Genomic DNA, 25300 nt, shown 5'->3' with positions numbered 1-25300 from the left:
CAAATTAGGAACAGTCACAGAACTCCTCACTGCAACTAATGTTTTCTAAGAAGGACTGATACAAACAAATAACTGGTATCACAGCTATGAACTAAAACTAATTGCCAAGAAGTGCATAACAGTATCCTTCAGAAAGTGAGCCACTCCTAGTAACTACCAACACATCCCTAACTCGGCCCAGTTGCCTGGGACTTGGTGACACACATAGACAGTAATCTAGTCTTTGACCATCAAATACCTATGGCAGTGAGGAAATCATTCTATGCTGTGCAACTTATAAACAAAGGTATGGCATCTAGGTCCAAGGAGGCCATTGCTCCACTACAGCATAGTTCCTCTCTAACTCAATTTAAATGTAACTTAGCCAACTGGATGGGGAAAAGTAAATTTATCCCTGGTCTGTCACCTATGTCTCTAATGGACCCAGGCAGCCTGTAAATGTTTTCTTTCACAGGCCCTGCTTGTAAAACTTGTCCGAGATTTGGGATGAGTATGGTTAAGCTTAAAAAGGCCCGGGCTGTTGTTAGCCTAGTACAAACCTAGAAAGCTGGAAACAGCTGCTCCAAAAAGATATGGTAACGTCAGACACAGTGTGTCTGATTAATGGTACCACTGTAGAATTTTTTTTTGTAAGGATGGGCAAGGGGACTTTACCCCCCATACCACATTACTCATGTATTGCTAAGCCTAACCCTGTCCCAGCATCTAACCCAATCCTACAGATTACTTCAAGAAAAACCCTTTCCCTGACAGTAGCACTACACAAGGCACTCACACAATCTTCACATACACAGAAATAAATATATCCCCTTATCTAACCCTAATCCTAATCCGCATACACAACACTAAATCTATCCCCTTACCTAACCTTAATCCTAACCCACATACACAGCATTAAATCTATCCCCTTACCTAACCTTAATCCTAACCCACATACACAGCATTAAATCTATCCCCTTACCTAACCTTAAATCCTAACCTACATACACAGTACTAAATCTATCCCCTTACCTAACCTTAATCCTAACACACATACACAACATTAAATCTATCCCCTTACTTAACCTTAATCCTAATCCACATAAACAACATTAAATCTATCCCCTTACCTAACCTTAATCCTAACCCACATGCACATACACAACACTAAATCTATCCCCTCACCTAACCTTAATCCTAACACACGTACACAACACTAAATCTATCCCCTCACCTAACCTTAATCCTAATCCACATGCACATACACAACATTAATCTGTCCCCTTACCTAGCCCTTACTCTGAACCCTAACCTGCAAATACTCAGACACACAGTCCCACTCCAATGCTGAAACATATCCATTACAAAATAAATGGAACACTGATTGTTATTCCTTCAGTTTACAAACAGTGATTTCAATGACAAGCCCTGTCCACTAAGTGGATTTCAAAAGAGTGCACTGCGGGTGTATTACTTCTCCTTGTTTATGTCTTTATGTTTTTAGTGTTGAAACTGTATGTTAAAATATAACCATTGCTGAATATTGAAATAGTAAATCCAATATGGAATATGATTTCTGCAGAAAAATGGAAAGGAAGTGATTGTGATTTATGCAAGCTGAAGGAAGCTATGCCTTCAAACTGGTACACTGTCTAGTGCTCAGTAGGACTTAGATTTAGACCTGTGGGGAAATAGAAGAGAGTGGCGAAGCTCTGCATTAGAATTTTAAATAATTCTGTTATATTACAAAGAAATCCAATGTTTATAGGATGGAATGTGTTAAAATATTGGCTCAATAAACTGATATTCAGGGAAAGATACAAATATGTATGTATCACCTATAAAAAGTGTTTGTTTAATTTTAAATGCATGCATAAAATGGCAATTAATTTCTAGCACTCATGCTAGGTTTTACATTGCTGCACACTATACTACAAAAATTAAGATAAGAAGATGAAATGACAGATTTACTGAACCATCACAGATGCAATAAAAAGAGATACTGTGCTTAGAACATCTTTGTTGATATAACAGAATTATTATTTCTTACACGACAGAAAGGCCAGCTCAGCAACAGAACTACTTATTAATATCAATTGCGTTTTATTATATTTAAAACAGTTTTACCCCTTGAGCTATTTATACCATTCTCAGAATTATGTTTTTTTGCTTGCAGCTTGTTCCTGGCTGGTGATATCCATTATGTAAAAATCCCACAAGTATGGTTTCTTTATGATTTTCTGTTTTGTGTATCAGTTTATGCACTGACACATCTACAAATGCGTTTGTCTCAGGTGGTTTGTAAAACATTCCTATAACCAGTAAGACTGCTCCCTGCTTCCTATTTTAACATTTCAGCAATACAAAACTCAGAGCCATTGATTTGGAAATGAGCAATATCTTCCAATGGCTGATTAAATTAATAGCACTTTTTTCAACATCTTTTATGCAGTTTTTGTAAAATGAAATGTATATTTGCCATGTCACTGTGCTTCAAATATTGCTTGTTTGCCAGCAGGTTTCTTTGACCATTATTAAAGTCAGCCACTACAGTTAACAGAAAGAGCTGTGAATTTACTCAGTTGTAGCAAAACATCTGCACAGTGATTAGCTATGCATGCAAAATGATGTACCATTGTGCATGTATTTTTGGCACAAGGTTAGCTGAAGTAGTTTTGCAAGTCTGGTTTTATCACAGGATTAGCTGTGAAACTGCTGCTGAACAAAATGAAATTTGCTAACTTTAGTTTGTGAAAGAATCAAAACCGCCACAACGGTTGTATATTTTGGTAAAAATCGACTATTTAGGGGTAAATGCCAATACCCCAAGTGCAGTGATCTCGGAGTTGATTATATTAACAAAGGAATATAGGGGTCTGAGTTAGAAGTTTTGGTTTATTTCTCTCCTACAATAACGCTTTTTTTTCCCTTTTAATGAAGGTGATCCTTCTTTTAGCAAGGATACTTTCACAGCAAAGCATCTTATATTGTACTGGAGTAGGGGGATTATCATATTTAGAAACATGAATTGTACCATTCTGATATGCACTCTATGCATTATGTTGTTTGCCCACTTGTATAAACTGGAGAGTTTTGTTCCTTTGAGGACTTGGGTGCAAGGCATGCTTTAATCACATATTAAAGCAGGTGATGAAGGGTCACAGTGGACTCACTACTTTGAGTATTAAGCAAAGTATACTAAAATGAAGATGATGGTCATTTTTGGCTCACAGTAGTCAGCCTAGGAAGAGACAGAACTTATGGTTTGCAAGGTGGGGACTTGTACGTATGGTATGGGGTTACAGTTACATTTCTGTCTGCCTGTTAATGCAGAGGGATTTGAAGAATGGCTGGAGGTACTTTCTAATATGTTTTACATAGATCAGTGATGGAAAAGCCGTCAACTACATTATAAAACTGTGACTTTGTTACTACTGCACCTGTAGAAGTTTTGGCTATGGAACAGTGACAAAAGATAACAACTGAAAAAAGGAATCTTACTGTACAGACTTCATTGAAGACGGCCATAAAAACAAATATATGACAAACAGTAAAATGAGACAGTGGTAATAAGTTATGAAAACATTTTGTCTAACTATTCATCATTTCATTTTATTGAAATTATCAACATAATACAAAAAAATGTGATGAGCTAAATATGTGAAATTGCATATACAGCAGAATGCTTACGGCTAAAATCAGGTTATCTAGAAATGGTCACGGGTTGGTAGTGGCTTATATTGAAGTAGAAACAATAATTATATGTCAATGTTTTTTATTAGAGCTTTTGCATAGAGTACCAACTCTAGTTTATATTAGTAACTAGAATGCACTTATTTTCCATGAGGGCACGACCAGCTTTAGTCTCTTAAATCTTATGCGAAGGTTTACCAACATGGCCTTCTGATGTGCATCTCCTACCGAGTCTGCTTAGCAGCTGTTGTACACTGCTAGGCACAGAACTTTAAGGAATGTTACTCTCTGCATAACACTCTTGTATTGTAAAAAAAAAGAATATCTGATTTCATATTTTAGCAAAATATGGAGTCTTCCACCAACAAATATAATGATTATCCAATGTATTGCTCATATCGCTGTTGCAGGATATGCATCTAAACCCACAGAGACTAAATTATAAATGGAGAACTTTTCAGGCCAATAAAGCAAAACCCCACTAGTTGTGTCTGAATGTAACCATAAAAGCTTAAAAAGTAAAAAAATTCTCAGACATTCAGAAGCCATGTAGCTGAAACATTTGTCCTTAAGGAGTTATTTGCACATATCCAATAGGCCTCTGTTACAGGAAGTTTAAGGTATTACACAGTGAAAACTCTAGCTTGGCTGGCTTTTTCTTGATCAAGAATCAGGGATAAAGTCAAAACTGATGGGGATGGGGACCAAAGGGCCAAAATTAGGGACTTTTTTTAGTATTACTCCAATTTGCTTAAGAAACTTAACAGAACAACAGACTTTGCATCAGAATGTATTTTCTGAACATTTTCTAAAAAAATAAGACGTATGTAAATCTAGTGTCTTGTATAACTGAAAGACTATGATCCTTAGTGATTTACCATAAAATCAAGAATTTTATGCTGGGCAGGGCAAAAATATGAGGCAAAATAAGGGATGTTCTACAAAATGATGAGCTGTTGAAAGTCCACATCATCAGTGGCATGTACTAACTTGCTTACAAAATCTGCATACCCACTGGAAGGAACAACTTGCAGGGGCTGTTTTCATAGACTTGAAGTATGTGTTTAAAAGGGATAGTCACAGTATCATTACAGAAATACTCCCCTTCCTTATCTTCAGCTGACCTACTCTTAACTGGTTCTTGAACTATCTTAACCCAAGGACAGTTGCTCTCATTAGCTTATCTAACTCCTAAGTTATAGGCACCTTTAACTCTAGCATTCTTCTGGGTTTTGCATGTCGTCTTATCCTTTTCTCTCTTTTCATTAATGGCATTACCTCTTCTACCACTCTCTGAAATATCTCTCTGCTACAGACATCCACTAGAGTTGGGTAACCAACAACAAACTCTGACCAAACCTCAAAGAAAAACAACCATGTTCTTATGACTTAATAAATGTCCCAGCTCCCCGCAGTTACTCATCTACATCTGTGACAGATGAACCATCTAGAATGTAAACAAGAACAAATATCTGAGTACCCACCAGCCCTTAAAAAAGCAACACAGAGACTATCTGCAATAAATATCCCAACAACTTAAAGTCACATTCTGTATTTCAAGCCACCTACCTTTCCCTGACCATCTTGCTATTTTTAAGAATGTTATCATTTCTAAATTAGAAAACAGTTATCCTTTAGCAGCTCTTCGCTTTTCTCAAACATGCCTATTCTACAAACTACTTTTAATGCGATTTATAGATTTATTCATCTTTCCCCAACAAGTGAGCTTGACCATACTGTCCTAAAAAAAGCTGTCTCCCAGTCATTGCCCAAGTAACCCTCCCCTTCTAATCATAAACCTTTAAACTACTAAATGATGGTTATTGTTCCAAATTCAGAAAAATAAAGTTATGTCTTACCATAATGTTCCATCTGTATTGGTGATCCTCATTCAGTCATTACGCCTGAGGTTATCGGTTCCGACCTCGGAACCGAGCCGGCCATCTTCCAAGTTCGCGACAGCCACAAACTCTCGAGCTAAGCTCTTACCCACAATTCCCCTCTCCCTGTTACCTCAGATTGAGTTTGCAAGTCAAAGGAAGTAGAGGCTACCTCTGGTCAAAGAACCTAATGGAACTGGAAGATGAGATCCACTATAAGCCTCAGGAGGGAGAAGGAGGGAGGGTCGTAATGACTGAATGAGGATCAACAATACAGATGGAACATTATGGTAAGACATAACTTCTTTATCTGATATTGTTAATCCTCATTCATTCCTTACGCCTGGGACAGAGTCCCCAGCTACCTTTATTCCTGGGAGGCTCTCATGGAAGGACATTCCTGAGCATTAGTGAACCAAACGATGCTCTTCCTCTGGAGGCTAAATCCAATTTGTAATGGCTGATGAAAGTATGGGGTCTTGCCCAAGTTGCAGCTGCACAAATGTCAGGTAAAGAAGCTCTAGCATGAAAGGCAGCAGAAGTTGCGACCGACCTAGTGGAATGAGCCCTAACGGCTGTAGTCAGAGGAATATCATGAGCTTTGTAAATAAATGTTATACAGTCTTTTAACCATTTAGCCAATGTGATCTTAGAAACAGCACATCCAAGTCTAGGAACAGAATAGGCCAGGAATAGCTGATCTGATTTGTGAGAAGCCTTAGTTCTGTCCAGATAGAAACAAATTTGCCTGTGAATGTCAAAGGTATATAGACAATACTCTCCTCTGTTAGAATGATTGGGAAAGAATTCAATGGATTGGTTAATGGATTTCAGAGATCACTTTTGGCAGGAAGGAAGGATTAGTTCTCAATGACACTCTATCTTTATGAAAAATTAAGTAAGGCTGTTTGATGCATAGAGCTTGAAGTTCAGAGATACATCTGGCAGAAGTAATGGTGACCAAGAACATAGTTTTCCAAGAAAGAAACTTGAGGTTGCATGAAAAAGCTGGTTCAAAAGGAGCCGTAGTCAATGCTTGCAGGACTAAAGACAGATCCCATGGCTGTCTAGGTTTTCTAAAAGGGGGTTTAAAATGATTTATGCCTTTTAGAAAAGTCTTGCATAATTTGTGTGACATAAGAAAAGAGTCATAGACACCATTGTGAAAATTAGATATCACGGCCAAATGAACTCGAATGGTAGATGCAGATAGGCCAGATAAACTGGACAGGTACTGCAGTACTACCTGCACTGGCGCTGGAAAAGGGTCTATCTCTTTTTCCTTCAGCCAAATGGTAAACCTTTTCCACTTGCTGAGATAAGTAGTTCTGGTGGAAGACTTACGAGATGCAATAAGAATGTTACATACTGGGGAAGAAAGATCAGTCTGCCTGGCAGCCACTGGAAGTGGAGGAGCCAAGCTGTGAGCTTCAGGCTGTTCAGGTTGGGGCGAATCAGGTTCTGCGGATGGGAGATCAAATCCAGAGTTGGATCGAGAATCCATGGTTGATCTAGCAGGTGAGGCCATAAGAAGGGGAACCAAATTTGCTGAGGCCAATATGGTGCAATGAGGATTATCTTGCTCTTCAACCGGCGGGCTTTCTTCAGGAACTGGGGAATGAGAGGGAGGGGGAAAGGCATAAAGCAGACCCAAGGGCCAATCGTGGACTAGAGCATCCCTGGGTGACTGTCCCTGAGGGGGAATCAGGGTGAAGTAATTGCTGAATTTCTAGTTGGTTGGGGATGCAAAAAGGTCGCAGCAAGGGAAACCCCAGCGGTTGAAAATCTCCGCTAATATAAGATGATTCAGAGACCACTCGTGTGGTTGCAGAATGCACCTGCTCAATCTGTCTGCTATCATGTTGGAACTCCCGGGAATGTGCATTGCTAAAAGAAAGTGGTTGGTAGCCATCGCCGATTGCCATATTCTCATGGCCTCCTGACAAAGTGGGTAGGATTTGGTTCCGCCTTGTTTGTTGATGTACCAGACTACAGTCATGTTGTCCGATTGTATTGCAATAGTCCCTGATGGAAGGAGGGGATGAAATGCTTGCAATGCTAGAAGCACCGCCCTCAGTTCTAGGACATTTCTATGCAGATGAGCCTCTAGGTTCGACCACGTGCCTTGGACTTTCTTCCCCTGAAAAAGCCCCCCCCCATCAGGGAGGCGTCCGTGGTCACTGTAGCTTTGGGCTGTTGGGTTGTCAAGGAGCGAGACCATTGTGATGGGTTCTGCGACATCCACCAAATCAAGTCTTGTTTGCATCTCTGAGTCACCCGAATCTGGGATGAGAGAGGAAACTGAAAAGGGTACCACTGGGTGAGTAGTGACCATTGTAAAAGCCTCATGTGAAACCTCGTGAGGGGGACAATGGTGATGGAAGATGCCATGGAACCCAACAGCTGGAGAACAGAATGTGCTGTTGATCTTTCCCTTGAGATGATGGGTATGAGTTCTTGTTTTATTCTTAAGATTCTGTGCTCTGGAATAGATGCTGTGCAGTTCTTTGTATCCAACAGGACCCCAATAAATTCAATGGATTGGGATAGGGATAGGTTAGATTTTTGCCTATTTATAGTTATACCTAACCTTTCTGCGGTGTGACGAGAGTATGCCAAGGCTTTTTCCAAAAGATGTCTGGTGGGGGCGGTGATGAGCCAGTCGTCTAGGTATGGAAACACCCAGAATCCTTGCAGTCACAGGTGAGCTGTGACAACTGCCATGCACTTGGTGAACACTCTGGGGGCTGCAGAGTCCGAAGGGCAGTACTCGGAACTGGTAATGACTGGCTCCTGCACGGAAGGGAAAAAATCTTCTCCATGGTCTGCCCACCTTTATGTGGTAGTACGCATCTTGAAGAGCTATAGAGCACATCCAATTACCTGCCTCCAAGAGTGGGAGGATAGACTGTATTGTGACCATCCAGAATTTCTGTACTTCTACGAATTTGTTTAGCACAATGAGATCCAAAACTGGTCTCCAGTCCCTGGTCTTTTTTGGCACTAAAAATAATCTTGAGTAGAATCTGGATCTTATCTGGTCTGGTAGGACTATTTGGATGACTCTTTTTCTTAGCAGCTTTGAAATCTCTAATGCTGCTTCTACCCTTTGACTGGGTGGAACGTCGGGTAAGCTCCTTAGTGGGATGGGACAAAGATCAAAGGGAATATGATAACCTCTGGTTATTATCTCTCATACCCAAGAATCGGTGGTAATGGTTAGCCAGGCAGAAGGGTACAAAGAGAAATGACCCCCAACTGCTTCCAGAGGAAAGCAGTTGGGCCGCTCTTCAGGAGTGATGGTAGGACTGGCCAGAGAAAGAATCTCTGGAACCCTGGTTACGCGGACCTCCGCTGCCCAGAAAGGGGCGTCTTTCATATGAGTTTTCCCCTCTGCCTCTAGGGGAAAACTCGGTGCGTGTGTTACGGAAAGAACCCTGAAACTTTTTGTGCCACATCTTCCCACTCTTCTGGTTTCTGGAGAAAGCCCACTGACAGGAAGAATAGCAGACACCCACGGCAGAAAGGGTCTTACCATCCTGTTTACACTTAGCCAGTGTGTCTTTAACCTTGGGTCCAAACAATGAAGAGGCTTCAATGGGAGCATTCAGTAAGGAAGCCTTGAAAGGTTCAGCGAAATCACACAAGTGCATCCAGGCATGCCATCTCATGACTATGCCTGCACCCGCTGCTCTAGCTGCTCCTTCTGTTGCATAAGAAATCAGATGCATGGAGGAGTTAGAAATTGATTCAAGGGTGGCTAACTGTGATGCCACTTTGTCCCTGACCTCATCAGACACAGCTCTGGCCAAGGTTTCAGTAAGCTCAGAAATTAAGTCTCTTTGAAGCCTGGTAAAATGTGCCATAGAATTCAGGGACCTAACTGCAAAGGTCGCTGATGCAAAGGTATGCTTCCATAATCTGTCCAGCTCCCGGGACTCTTTGTTGGGCTGGTGGACAGTCTGGCTTTCTTCTGCCAGAGCCTTCTTTGTTGCGGACGCCACCACCAAGACATCTACAGGAAGACCTTTGGACCAGTGAGGCTCACTATCTGGAGAGGGCAGGATTTTATCTGGCCTGTGGGGAATGGCGTCAACGGCATCAGGAGCCTTCCATGCACACTGCACGATGAGCCGGACAAGGTCATTGGCAGATGGAGTAACCCAAGAGGTAGGGGGCCAGGCACAAAAGGCCTGCAGGAGCACAGATTCTTCAGAGGTCAGGTTAAAGGGCTGACAATCACCTCTCTGCTTAAGTATTTCGAGGATATCTCCAAAGGATACCTCAGAGGGTGACCAAGGGGACCCTTCCCCATCATCAAAGTCTGTGTCTTCTGTGAGGGACTCTTCTGGGTTGGCCACATGCTTCTTCTTACATGAACATTTGCGATGAACTTCCTCAGGGGGAGAATCTGGAGAAGACAGTGCAAAAGGGGCCTCCAGTGGGAGTGTGTCCTGAGGTCTTTGTACCCGGTGTCTGACAGAGGTGTCTTGTGTAAATTGCGGTCCAGAGGAGGATGGGGGCACTGATAGCACAGGATCGCCAACAGACGCAAGAGCCTTCTCCATGAGTTGGAAGGCTGGTCCAACCGAGGAGGTCATGCCTCGCTCAAGTAAATCAGCCCGCCAACTCGGAGTCCCTGGATAGCTGTGAAATACAGGGGTACGTATGTCACAGCTAGCATCCACAGCAGTGACTGGAGTGACAAGTCTCTCCTGTCACAAAGGCAACTGCGACTCCTTAGTGAGGTCCATGAAAGGAGCTGAAGTGAGGGAAGTCTGTGCCACAGCAGGGGGCTCAAAGGCAATGAAGGAGGAGAATAAGTAGGAGTCCTTGGAGAAGGGTGATAACCTCCAAAGGAAGAGTAGTTCATGGAGGGTTGGATACCTCTGGCCAAAAGCAATTGATCCACAAGGTGCACCACATCATGTTCCGAGAGGCTTCTAGTGGGTCTCATAGACATAGCTGAAGGGGAGTCAGGTCTATCCAAGGATGCAGGAAACTTGGTGCCAACAAAGGGGTCTTTGGACGGTGCTAAAATAGGCGTCTGTACCGAAAACAACGGCGGCGTTAAGGCTTGTACTACTGGTGTCTGCACTGAGGAGATCCTCGGTGCCGAAGGTAAGATCTGCACCAACGAGGTTGGTGCCAAAGTGGTAGTTGCACTATGGTAGGTGCTGAAAGAGTGTGTGTGTAAAACGAGGTGGTCGGTACCGAGAGAATAGTCAGTGCCATGAAAATTGTCGGAGTTGAAGCAGGAGGGAGTAGGAACAGTCATCGACGCCAGAAAGGTCTGCATAGAGGAAAACATTGGTGCTGGTAAGGTAGTCTGAACCAAGGGGCCCCTCGGTTCCGATGAGGTATAGGGCACAAAGCTCGGTGCCAAAGTAATGGGTGGTGCTGAAGGCTTCGGTGCCGAAGATCTAGGCAGAGGAAATCAAATCTGAACTAGAAAGTTTGGCCTTCTTAGGTCTCAGTTCTTGGTTGTCCCCAACAGGAGATGACGGGAGAGACTTGGCCTTCTTGTGTTCATCTCTTTTTTTTATGGGAATTAGAAGGGGTTGAAGCTTCTAACCCAGAAATAGCCTCTGAAAAGGAAGATTTAAGTAGTCCCTTTAAAATCAGTTTATTTTTCCTTTCCACCAAAGTCCTGTTAGAAAAATTAGCACAAATCCCGCAAGGCGGGTCAACAGTCAAGTAAGACATACCCAAACAGTAAATACATAACACATGAGCATCCAAAATAGGCAATTTATGCCCATAATCCACACATCTTTTAAATCCTGGACCACCTTTTTTCTCTGCCATGATAGGAGGAAGAAAGAAAGGAAGAATGTACCAACAATGGTACAAGAAATACCCGAAGGTAAAGCAGGAAAGATTTTACCAACAATGGTAAAGGAGTTACCTCACGGTAAGAAGAAAGAAGGTCTTGAATAAAACAAAAAAGAGTTGCTAGATGCGATAGGGTAAGAGATAATGTATTATCAAAGAAGTTTACTTAGCGCAAGAGAAGTGGCTTGACACAACTGAATGGCGACGTGGCAAATGAAATCTGAGGTAACAGGGAGAGAGAAATTGTGGGTAAGAGTTTAGCTCGAGAGTTTGTGGGTGTCGTGAGCTTGGAAGATGGCCGGCTTGGTTCTGAGGTCGGAACCAATAACTCCAGGCGTAAGGAATGAACAAGGATTAACAATATCAGATCATGTTTTTCTCTCCTTTTATGTCTTTTCACCCTACACACTGAAAGGAACTTGCCCTTTTCCATCCAAATTACATCCCTAAAAAATTAGAAAAGAAACTCCATACCCCTTCTTAGAGGAAAAGTACAAGAACATCTCAAGAAAGCTCACACCTGTTCAAGCTTTATAGATAAAGATTAAAACACTTTTTTACCTCCATCTTACTTTAAGCTGCTGGCAGTAAGAGGTTATTAAATCATCAGCAGCATATACCTATAGCTCATTTTAGTGTATTACACTTCATGTACACTGCAAATGTATACATTTTGTTATTGTTAAACTATTTTCAGTTTGTAGTTCAATAGCTAACAACTTGTATAGCTTAATGTATCTTTCCATTTATACATACTGCCTTAGTAATATATCCTTTCATTTGTTTGTACTGTACTTTTCCTTTTTAATATTAATAAACTGTGGGTCCAGGGAACAGTGCACTTACCTGGTTAAATCACTCAGTAAAATATGTATAAGGCAATTCTTATGAAAATGTTTTCCTTTACTACACTTTTGTGAACGTGTTGCTCAAACAAGATAATGCAGAATGACCATTATGGAGTAATTAACGGCAGTCTAGGTGGTGCATGTTTCTTTATGTAATGAAACCAAGGAAACAGCATTGCACAGTCTACAACTAATTTACAGCTTAAGCAGTATGTGGCAATGGATCACTACAGCCCTGAAGATTGCTTTATCAGCTATTCAGGTTCAGCTTTAAACCAAAAGTTTGTAGTCTGTGAACAGCACCTACACTGACACACTAACAGAGAATCAGCAGTTGGGAGCCATACTGTTAGTAGTTGTAATGTAGCATGGGCAGATATATTAGCTACCACACACAGTAAAATGACTGCTTGGAAGTTAGCTAGGTGAAAGCTAATCTAAAAGAACACAAGGCCTCATGGGATGTGAGTTATAAAACATGTTCAGAAGCCATATATAGGACAGTAGCACGGGGTCATAACACATGTTAGAAACCACATAAAACCAGTAACACGTCAAGGAGAATGAAGATTTTTAACTATGTGGATACAACACCAGCATACCTCTCAACTGTACAGGTTTTTGCAGAATGTCCAGATTTTTGCCTCATATTTTTGGTCTTTTGTCCCATAAAATTGTGGTTTTCTGGCAAATCACTGGCAAATCATTGAGAGTTGAAGTCAGAAAATAACAGACCTTTGAGTTTCAGACTTCAAACCCTTCAAAAAAATTCATGCTAATGCAAAACCTGATATTATATCAACTTTCTAAGTTTGTAAGAGCAATATTTAAAAAAAACAGTATCCCTATTTTTGGGCTTTTGTCCAGATTTCTTGCTCTAAGAGGTTGAGAGCTATGAACACTAGGCAAAGACAGAAGCTACATTTGGTAAGAAATGACTTCCTAGATAAGAATTAAATAGACAGAAGCTGTTGTATTTTATATAGGTCCAAAGTGCAGCATTGTGTGAAATATACATATTGAACATATGAACAATAACACACCCATCTATGGAACTGTGCAGCTAAATGACACTAGATTAGTGCATCAAAGAAAAGTTGATGGCAAGCTCTGCCTAATTTGGTTTACTATTTAGGAACTTATTATGTGGTCATTTTTCCAATAGTGAGTATAGATACACTGCTTTTTCATCTGCAACACTTGATATATGCAAAAGCATAAAGAGACCCACCTTGATGTTTTCAGTCACATTATACTTTTATGGTTACAAGTTTTAAGCCTAGACAGACCCACCTTGATGTTTTCAGTCACTTCATACCTTTATAGTTACAAGTTTTAAATACTAGCAAGATAAAAGCAGCATATGAACAAAATATGTTTTTTTTTCTAAGCATCTGGAGTGAATTATAGAAATCTTTGATAAAGCCTCTTTTCCAGGATATTTTCAGGAAAGAAATCTCTGTTGGACTACTTTTCTTAAGTTTATGGAGTCTCTTATTAGGAATAGGAGGTCTTATGGATTCCACTACCACAAAAAGGAGGCCTTTTATTCATATACCAGTTTTAGTTGATTCTGTTCTGGTACTTACACAAGTTTACATTGTTTACATAATGAAATAAATGACAGGTGTGCATAATGCTGGTTTTAGCATAGCCATATATATTTCTCATGTCTTATCTTACATTTTATGTATTGCACTTGTGATGTTAAGGTTATAGTCAATTATTTATGAAATAAATTTTTATATCTGACCATTTTAATGTAAACATTGTAAATATCCACAGCTTAAAGGGAGTCTATATGATCATATCCAAAACAGAAAACCTGTAACTGATAAAGCAGCACTAAATAACTAGAAATTAGTAAACAAACTCTCTGCAAGTGATCATAGAAGGTAAGACACCTGTATATCCTCTCCTTACTTATGTAACCCCAATTTCCAGGACACAAACCTAGGGAAAAGGTAATATTTTAATTACACTGCATTTTATCCAGAGAGTGCTAAACACCAAAGTGCACACACAAAATGTAAAAATATTGCACTACAAGACTTGCTTTCTATTATAAATGTAATTTCTTGGTTCATCTTCTCAGTTTAAGTGAAAACGTTTACACCCATTTACTGCAGCCAGAACAAATTCTCAAAAATATTATATTATCCCATACAATGGAACTTTTTCTTTTGTTTAATAAATATTACAGTTTTACAGTTTGACAAGCTAGCATTCATGGAAATTGCAGAAAATACAATCCCCTATCCAGTACCCTGCATTTTCAATTCTCAGCAGCCTACATAAGGAAAAATGAGGTTTGGAACAGACCATTTTGTCCAGAGACATCTTCAAGGTGGGGTGTTAGTTAGAGTAGCAGGATTTGGGAGGATAGGGTTAAATAGGAATGGATGAGGTTTGGGAGGAAGTGAGGTAGGGAGGGGCTTAAAGGATGCTAGGCAAGTGTAACTGGAATAGGAGTCACATTTTGGTGTGAACTTGCAGTCTATTACAGAGTCTGGGGAGTCTCTGGGTCAGGAAGCTATCCTTCCAGCATGTTTTGTTCATTGTGATGACAAGGTTTAGATCCCTGGAGCATGTGGCTCTGAGGGATTGGAATTTCTTTAAGTGTAGCATGTCCAACAGCTCTGGTGGTCTGGGATCGCAAAGTTACCCAGGTTGTGGATAGGGATATTCAGGTGTGGGGTTTACTTTTAATATACTCCAGTGATAGTTAAATTTATCTTGGGTATTTGATAGGGTCATAGGAAGCATTGCTTCAGTTATGGCTGCTTTGTCATAGATAGGAGTGTCGGTGGTACATTCCTTCCTGGGTTGGCAGGATAGGTTGTCCTTGAAGATGTCTTGGAATGTATTATGTATTTTGCATGTTTTACATGTCTTTTTCTTTCTTGCATATTGTGTCTTGGAACACTGTGGCTGAAATTTGGAATAGGTGGGTATAAGGTGGAGCCTTCTCGTTCCTATTAGAGGGTTTAATTTTGTCCTTTTCTTTGTAGATGATGGTGTGCCGAGTTCCAGTGGTGAGATACAGTGAATTCGCAGATGATCATGCTTTGGTGTCAATTAAGTGGTGGGGTCATTGGGTGAGTAATCAGAAATGGATAGATGAAAAGGTAAGCACAGTGATCCGGAAGAAGAAGAAACTCGTGACTGTCCAGGATGATGAAGCACAACCAACTTTTTGTTTACTCTAGAATAAGTATTAATGTTTTATGACCTTGTTTGATTTGTGATACAGGATAATGTACAATCCATGGTAGAATTAAGAGTTCTATTATTTAATCATCATGGGATGCAGTGGTTTGTGTCATTTCACAGCTAGAGGTTCTCTAGTTCGATTCTAGGCTGGGGGCCCTCCTTGCATTTGTGTGGGTTTTGCTGGGTCCTCCTGAATATTCCTTCCATGTTGCTAAGTTGCTAGTTACTTAATATTGGATATATTTGTATGGGAAGACATATAGATCACATACGCTAGATGGTCGTCATAGTGAGAATGATTTTGCTACATGCTTAAATTTGGCTGCCTGTTTAAATGGAAGTCCTGATCACTTGGGTGGTGAACACTGAGGTCACAGATGGAGTACTGAGTGAGTAACAGTCAATTCCCTGATGGAAATGGACTTGAAAGGTAATGGTTTTGTTTTGTGGATGTTTTGAGTGCTGGAGAGGCTATAGGGTAGTAGGTAATTTTATTCAATGGTCATTAAGGCACATTACAGTTGGGGCAGTGGTGATATCTTGCAGATGTAGGGCATGTTTATTTTGGCCAGTTTGAGTGGGTTACTTTGTTAGGGTTAATAGTTGGTGTAGTTTATCAGTTTTGTTGCTTGTGGCTTTATTCTTTTGATAAGCCCTTGCGGCAGATGGCTAGGATGGGTTATAGGGATTTGTATTTTGATTATAAGTTTATAGGTGTGGGGGTGTACTTGTGGCATTTGTTATGGCTGTGGTTAGTCATTATGGAAAGGTGAGGGCCAGCAAGGGTAAGGATGGTTCTTAGGTGCTACTCTCGTATTGGATAGTTGGAGGGATGACAGGAAGGTTCGTGATCTATGATAGGGTTGCTGTTAAGGTTAGTTGGCAATTGCCCTTGTCTGATTTTAGGGGGCATTGGGTTAACATCAGGGAAGGATTAAGGTTTACTATCAGTCGTTTGGCCTGTTCGCCACTTTGGCTATGTATGTATAAGGTTTATAAGCTGGAGGGTTGAGTCAGTGGCTTGTGCGAGGGAGGATGATTGGAGGGACATGGAGTATTTATTTTACTTTTGGTGTTTGTGTTAGCTGATGTAGGAGGTTCATTGGGGTTGTTGGGGGATTATGGTTTGTTTCCAGTTGCCAACATGGAACTTACAAGGGCTGATGGTGGTTGGGCTGTTAACAATGCCATGATAATTGTTTAATCATTTCATGTTATAAAGGCTAGTTGACAATATCTGGATTGATATTGCACCTGCGTTAAAGAGATCTCATTGGTATTATGGTATGCAATTGGGTTTAATAACAAAATAGTATGGCTTGTTTTGTTGAGTTGCTAGAATGCCATGATGACTGTTGAACTTTTTTATTGCTTATAAGAGATAGTTAGTTTGATAGCAGAATTGCTAGACAATGGCAATTTAATGATACTATTTTGGTTGGTAGTGATGGGGGAGTCATTAGAATTGTTATTGCACTGGCATTAAGGAGAGCTCATTTTGTTATAACTGGACTGGGTGGTAAATAGGGTTGCAATGTTGCATGATGGCATGTAGTTGACTCTGCCTGTTTTTTATAATGCCCTTGAAGTCATTGCAGAGCTGCCATTGGTCATGAAGTGAGGATTATTTAACTCATGTGCAGTGCAATGCTAGGTTATCTTAGCATAGGTGAAGGGTCAGTATTTTGTTTTCAGTTTTTTCGGTAACTGTTTATTTTGTTATGTGATAGGGTTTTAGGAGTTAACTCTACCCACCTTGGTTAGTGGGGATGGGGTACACCGAATGATGTTTGGCCAGATGCCGTAATGGTGTTTAGTTTGTTGGAAGTGTGCCGCAGAGAGGGGGAACAGCCCAGTCAGGTTGGTGGGCAGAGAAGAGGGGCAGGCCTGCCCTCTTCTGTTCTCCCTCTGGTGCTGGATGGTCAATTCAATAAGTTTGAAAAGGAAAGTGAGCGGTTATGCTGCTTGAGTACATAAGTAAGCAGAGGAAGCTGCTTATTTGGTTGACAGTATAATGCAATAAATGGCAATGAAAGTGAGTGGTTACGCTGCTTGATAAGTATATAAGCAAGTGGGTGAAGCTGCTTATTGGAGTGATGGTATAATGCAATAAATGGTAATGAAAATGAGCAGTTACGCTGCTTAATAAGTACTGATAAATGGTAATGGAAGTGAGCAGGTACGCTGCTTCATAAGTAAGTGAGTGGAGGTATGGACGCTGCTTTCTGATCAGGATGAGCAGGTTTATGCAGTCCTGTCCTAAGATAATTTTACATGGATGTTATTTCACCTGTATCATGTTTGGTTGAAATGAATGAATATTGATTAACATTTACGTTTATGGAAATTTAATAAAGGTTGTCAAATATCTTTCAGTGTAATGTGTTTCTTGGAGGGGACCTAGACAACAGCAACTTATTTTTTATATACCTTAAGATTTAATAGCTAAAAAAGCCAGCATCTCTCCATAATAATCAATTACTGCATCAAACCAGTACAACTGTACTGACAGATGTCAATATATAGATCACATAATACAAATAAAGTTGGTTCTTCAACCAGCAATGAAAGCCCTCATGTGACTAATAAAGAGTTAGAAAATCTGCATCCCATTAATCTGAGCCGAACATTAAGCAAGAATAGATATCAAGAGAGAGAGTCACATCTTCAAAAAAAGCAATGCTGATGACATCATTAGAGGACAGCATGAGTGAGCTTGGCAAGTTGTTCAAGATCCTCAGCAAAAGACATACCCACATCTGTAAATAAATATCACAACAAATATGCAATGAAAGATTTTCAACACAGAGTTATTGTATCCACAAATATACATATGTATAACATGCAAAAAGTATTAGAAGCTCAACAATGGGTAACTGTTGTATCCACAAATGTACATACGTATAACATGCAAAAAGTATTAGAAGCTCAACAATGGGTAACTGTTGTATCCACAAATGTACATACGTATAACATGCAAAAAGTATTAGAAGCTCAACAATGGGTAACTGTTGTATCCACAAATGTACATACGATAACATGCAAAAAGTATTAGAAGCTCAACAATGGGTAACTGTTGTATCCACAAATGTACATACGTATAACATGCAAAAAGTATTAGAAGCTCAACAATGGGTAACTGTTGTATCCACAAATGTACATACGTATAACATGCAAAAAGTATTAGAAGCTCAACAATGGGTAACTGAAGTATAAATCTCAGAAAAAAAAAGTTCCTATTTCAGGACCAGAGATAGGTTTAGTATAAACACGGAATTCTAGTACATTTATTATAGACTAAAGCTTGATTTTCAAATATCTTGACTGACAGAAGTAATTTGCAGTGGTATGGTGACAAATCATGACTCAAAAATGCAGTCTAAGACTGGAATGCATGGACTCTATACAGCACTTCTGCTCTCCTTTCCACTTCTCCATATTTTATTTCATTTTTGTGAATGATTCTGAGAATACACATAAAATGTTTCATAAATCACACCAAAATTATAAACAAATAAATACAACTTACCCAGTACTTCAGTCAAACCGGAAACCTTCTGTCCATAGATATCTGTTTTATTCCAAGCATATGTGTAGACCAAGTTTGGTCCTGCAGGAAACAGTTTCTGGAATAATCTTCCCTCGACAATAACTTTTAGATGTACTTTTGCAAGCCCATTGGGAACACTGGTATGAGTCATAATAATGCGTAATAATGACTTGTATCCAGGTGCTCGGGTGCTGAGGTAACTGAGCTTCACAGAGGTAGATGGGATAATAATATCTTCCTGTACAGCCTACAAAAATATGTTAGCATTAATAGCATTAATGACCAGTATACGTACAAGTGTTCCCACAATCTCTTATCCTAGAAGAGTACTGTAAAAATATAAGCATAGCTAATGTTATTAATGCTTTTGTACGAATAGCACAAGGTTTGCTGGCACACAGTACACATTAATTTTACAAATAAAAAGTAACTCTTTATGGTAAGTTATATTAATAAGAACATTTAGTGGCCCACTTCAGTGAGTTCCTGTGATCATTTTTTTTATCATCACTATTTGTCCATCTTCTGACCCTTTTTAATGTTTAGTCCAATACAATGACCTATACTATTTTCAAGTAGTTGTCCTCTCTTAATTGTACACACTCACTCATTTACTTTTCAGAACAGGATCTTTGGAAATAGTGATATACTACTATTATGAGGTTCAGGTAGTGAAACAAGGGACCTGCAAGTTAAAAATGTCATTGAGGTACCTTGATGGATTTTTTCTTTAAGATTTTCTTTCTTTCAAGAAAAAGAGAGGAAAAATGTTTCCTGTGTGACGTAAGAACCAATGTCGATCGAATAAGTTTCCTAAGAAGCAGCACAAATTTCTTAATTGTTTGTTTGTCTTTTCGGCTTTTCCTGGTTAGGGTTCGCCACAGTGGGACTCCGGTCTGCTAATGATTGGCAGTAGATTTTTTTATGGTGCAGAGTTGCCAGCCCGACGCCCAACCGAAGGCACGCCCATTCACCCATGGCTTTCAGAGGCCACATACAAAAATGCAATTAAAAGGTCTTGAATGGGCATTTGTCCAAAATGAGGATTTTATATCTGGGTAAGACAAAACTCCCATACCACATACCTTGCTAATACTCAATCACCTCCAAGGCTGTCACTAGTCAGACAAAAAGCAGGCACTGTCTTTTTATTTTCTAAATGACTTCAGAATGGCAAAACTGCATTTCTTAAACAGTGTGCTTACATTTCTCTGATTTAGGTGCTAGAGCTTTAGGAAAAAAAATATATCTCTGATCTGCAGCTCAGTTGGGTAAAGCTTATTTGGGTACAGCAGGTGTCCATTACCAAGACAGCAGTGTATGCTTATTTATATTATCTTTTAATAGTCATGGGATTCAGACCCTGTATTACTTGTTTTGTTGTACTGAAATACTGATAGCAAATCCATAGCCATTAAACATGTAGTCTGCAATCTTGTGTACAGACATGTACACGCACACATGTTTTTTGCTTTACTTCATGCCCTGCTCCCATATCACATTTTTGACACCCCAAGACATCATTTTCCTCAGACCAGCACCCAGTACCCCATATCAATACCAGGTCTACCAGCTTGTCTCCTAGACCCTGTAGATACTCTGATATCCCTGGTGGCAGTCATGGACCCTAAGGGTGTCCAGGGTCCCCAGCTACCTCTACTTCTATCCTGGGGGTTGTTTCTGTTAGATGACCTAACCACTTCCTGTCACACCTCCCACAATTATTGATTTATCTGAGGGCAGATCCTTTATTTGGACCACATCCTGTGTAAGGAAACATAATCAATGAATGCTGTCTCACCTGGAAAGGGCACGCCCATCCTTCCCTGCCACTCTGTTTAACAGTCTATGCCACCAGATTAGCTCCAAATGTTCCACGATTATGTTAATCCTTGTATTAGGTCTCAAGTACAAATGATTCTCCCTTCCTTCACTAGATGAGACCTACATAGTACATGAAGCTCTTTCTTGTTTGCAGGAATCTATTTATAAGTCATTCAGTCATAGAATTATAGGAAATACAAGGTAATTGAGTCTTCTGATGATTTATGCCTTGCCAATACCTACCATTAGATTGAACCTCTTTTTCTGAGGACAGCCAACCCAATACAAGCCAGGGATGAATTTGTAAATATTCAGCCAGTTGTGCAGTTCCCATTTAAAGGAAAATGATGTATCACACTGTTTAACCTGTAGTGCGAGTCTATTCCAGAGGTGGGGAAGGCAATGTGTCATGAACCTATCTTCTATTTACCTGGTGATGAAGACTTAGATCCCTGATTTTGCTGTTTGTGGAACTATTTGATCTCAGACTACTTGATTCCTAATGGCTCAGAAGGCAAGAAATAAATCTCCCCTCAGTAGTCTGTGGGATACTGAATAAAAAAGGGACAGTGTTTCCAGTCTATTCTAGTAGCTTATGATTTTTAAGTCAGTGATGATCTTAGTTAGAAACCTTTCTATTTTATTTTAGCATGTTCAGAGAGGTACATCTCACAGGGGACACTGTATTCAGTAACTGGACTAAGCAATACTAAATATAATGGGAGGATAACCTTTTTGGATCAGGAAGATACCCCCATTGGCAATCAGCTGTGCTAAGTAGGACTGCCTGATTATGTCATTACATGATGATCAAAGGAGAGGGAATTATCAATTCACATAACCAACATTCTCATTTTCAAGTGGGGTACTGTCTATGTCATATGCTGGAGAATGGATGTTTTAACACATCTGACTATGTTATACTTTTTAGTACTCAAATTAAGCCTGTTATTAGCACACCAGATGTTTGTAAGTGTACGTTTTTGTTTCAGGGATTGGGTGTCAGAAGGTTCTTGACAATGATCCCCAATTTATAGTCATCTTCAAACCTAGTTAGTCAGAGTGCACATTCTGTGGTCTGGAAGTCAGAAAAGTAAATACCAGACAAAGATGTCTGAGCAAAGAGTCCTGCAGATCACCATGGGTTACCTTCATACTCTCTGATAAGGTATCTGCTACCTGCATAATATGGGTTCTGTCCTTTAGCCAATTTTCTATCTATATTACCAGATAGGGATCTATCTGTAATGCATTTAACTTACTGTGTTAGCAGGTGGTAAAGTGCCATAGGCCTTGGCTAGGTTAAGCTATGCCATGTGAACATTATGGCCAATGTCCATAGCTTATGTTACTTATTCAATGAAGTTAAACACATTTATAAGTCAGGATTGATTCTTAACAAAACCTAACTGCTGTGTGTCTAACCTGATGATATTTTTGCAATTCCTGGGGTCAGATGTGGGGCCACCTTTGTGGAGTGGCATCATCATTGCTGTGTGCCAGATTTCTGGGATGAAATCTGTGGCTAAACTCAGGATAAACAGTGTAAGTGGTACTTATACCAGATTTTGCTTTGTACTGTTTATTTAACAGCCAGTTATATTATTAAACGGCCAGATATATTATCAGACGTCATGCAGGAACTATGTCTATTCATCTTCGAAAGCACCTTTAGGGCATTATCCTCAGTGATGATGAGGTTATGAAGGCTTCAGGGTCAAAGAATATTAGTTTTGTAACACCTGGTTAACCCCTCATTTTTTACTGTGAAATATTTACACAGTTTACATTTAAAATTCTATATTGAACTAATGTGTATGATTTTTAGTGTAGAAAAGTTTAGCTTCTGGAATGTTGGCAAGTTAACCAGTTCATGCTATGTAATGCTCTCAAATACCACATTTTTTCAGTTTAGTGAGTTTATTCCTTATTCTGTGGGTCTCCCGTTTTCCCATTAATGCACCATGTTGTACATTGAGCAATGAGCATCTTTCAGTCCTCATTGTTTCTGTAGCAGGTATGGGTTTTACGAGCTCAGGTTGGTAGCCCAAGGCCCAATCCTCCTCAGAGGGTACACCACACACATTCACATACACATACTCACACCCAGGGCCAATTTAGACTGCCCACTCTACCTATTGCATGTCTTTGGAATGTGGGAGGAAACCAGAACATGCAAAGGAAACCCACTCAAATACAAGGAGGACATGCAGACTCCGCACAGAAGGCACCTCAACTGAGAATCAAACCAGAGAACCTCTTGTTGTAAGGTGACAACACTAACCGCTACACCACTGTGCTGCCCATCCTATGGGTAGAATTTATTTATTTAAGATCTACTATAGCAAAAAAAAAAAAAAAAAACAGAAAGTAATAATTTAATGCTTCAAAAGTTAAAATAAGGTCACTTCTGAATCTATGGTAAATTATATAAATATATATATATATATATATATATATATATATATATATATATATATATATATATATATATATATAAAACCATAACACAGCCAAGCATGTTGAGTGTCATTTACTAAAATTAAAATAGATGCATAAATAATAATTCTTACATAAAAATATATTATGTTCAAGTAAATATTCAGTTATATGTGTTAACTATATATATCCATTCTCTGTTTACCTGGTTAATCCAGTTCATGTGCATGAGACAACTATAGCCTATATCTGCATTCAGTGTGAATAATACAGTAAAACTATTTCTGCATGGGATACCAGCTCATAACAGGGTGTACTTGTATGCACTGACTAACATGCATGTACACACACACACACACACACACACACACACACACACACACACACACACACAAGAAAAATTTGAAGAACTGCTGATTCACTTACAGCATACATCTTTGTGTTGTGGGGGAACACTGGAGCACCTGGAACACCACATGCTGATTTAAACAGGATACACAAATGATGTTAGCTGAAGACCAAGCTAAGAGGCAATAATGTTAGCTGGTGTGCCCACATTACTGCAGCACAAATCTAACTATTTATGAAGAAACTGTGAACTTATTTTGCTAATAAACAGTTTCAAATGGTGCTTGAGGAAGGGAATGCAAAACATAAGCATAACACCATAATTATAAAGTGCTATTACAAATGTATTAGAAACTCTAACTAATAATGTAATGCAGTTAAAGTAAAACAAATACTAGCAACAATAATGCAGAGTTAAATATACAAAATATGATTGTGGGATAGATACCTCCATGGAAAGGTACACTAGTGTATATTGTAATATAATAGTAGACAGAGATATAATAAGATGATATACATTGTGTGACAAACAGTGGCTATGGATTTGCTATCAATATTTCAGTGCAACAAAATGAGCCATGCAGAGTCTGAACCCCTGACTAATATAAGAGAATATACAAAGGGTCAAAGGGTAATAGGCCTTATGAGTGTATAGTAAGTGTACACTGCTGGCGTGATAGTGGGCAACATCTGCTATACACAAATAAGCTTTGTATAAGACAACTACAGATCAGAGATATAATTATAGTTCCCCCAAATTTTACCCACTTAATACTAGAGACTTCCAGAGCAGTCTTAACAGTAATTAAAATTTGATCAACATTACTTTGCAGATGCTCATTTGCACATACACACATATGCAAACATACACACACACAAAAGTTTCTGTAATGGGAGGGAGCTGGTAACTTTCCAGCAGCAATGCCCTTCCTTTCCAGTTTTACAATAATGCATCTGCCATTTAGTCAAAAAAAATTACTGTTCACCCCTAAAATAAACTAATATTTAAATATTCAAATGGTAGCAATTAGCTATGAGCAGTCACTTTCATCATTCAGCTACAAGTCCCAGTAAATGTAAACCACTAAAGTAATAAGTAAAACATGAGCCACAAGCACTCAAAGTTATAATATGAAACTGTTTAGCTGAAATAAACAAGTCAAGCTATTTATTTTCCAAACAAAAATATCAATAGTACAAAACTTAAAGAATTGCAAATAACAAAAAATGCTTAGAAAAAATATATAACATCTGAATTAAACACCGAGTGCTCACATTTCACAAGATGGGTATCATATTGTTTCAGATTACAATAAAATGTGTAAGCTTCAGCTTAAATGTTATTATATTACTTCCTATGCACTCACACATACAACACAAAAAGACATGTTTTTCACAATATATGAAAACAGTATTAAATTGCTGAAACTCTTCAGAAGTATTTGACTTCTGAAAACTCTGAGTAAACTATAAATGAAACGGTTAACAAACAACTTAACATTGAGAAGAGCATTGAAATAAAAGATGAAGTAGTAAAGATGCAGATGGACAGCCATCTCAAGTACAACAAATAAAACCTAAGCCACATGTATTCAGAATTAAATAAAACTCTTTCTTTAAGTATGATGAAGTATTTTCTTTCCAAACAGTACAAAAAAATAGCAGAAAGAATTGAAAATAAAACATTCAAA

General features: G+C 39.2%; 1 protein-coding gene across 3 annotated transcripts in view; it reads right to left on the bottom strand.

Moving 5' to 3' along the window:
• Positions 1 to 25300, bottom strand: part of TENM1 (teneurin transmembrane protein 1) — a 3721864-nt gene that overhangs the window by 988516 nt on the left and 2708048 nt on the right. For all 3 annotated transcript variants that reach the window (XM_044054336.1, XM_044054337.1, XM_044054338.1), the window contains one exon: positions 18978 to 19245. In XM_044054336.1, the coding sequence (XP_043910271.1) occupies positions 18978 to 19245 (268 nt within the window). The remainder of the gene's footprint in view (positions 1 to 18977; positions 19246 to 25300) is intronic.

Source organism: Protopterus annectens, chromosome 13.part0, assembly GCF_019279795.1.
Source record: "Protopterus annectens isolate FY-2018-M chromosome 13.part0, PAN1.0, whole genome shotgun sequence".
Taxonomy (NCBI): domain Eukaryota; kingdom Metazoa; phylum Chordata; order Ceratodontiformes; family Protopteridae; genus Protopterus; species Protopterus annectens.
Note: the sequence above shows the minus strand (reverse complement) of the source record. Positions and strands in the feature narration are given on the sequence as shown.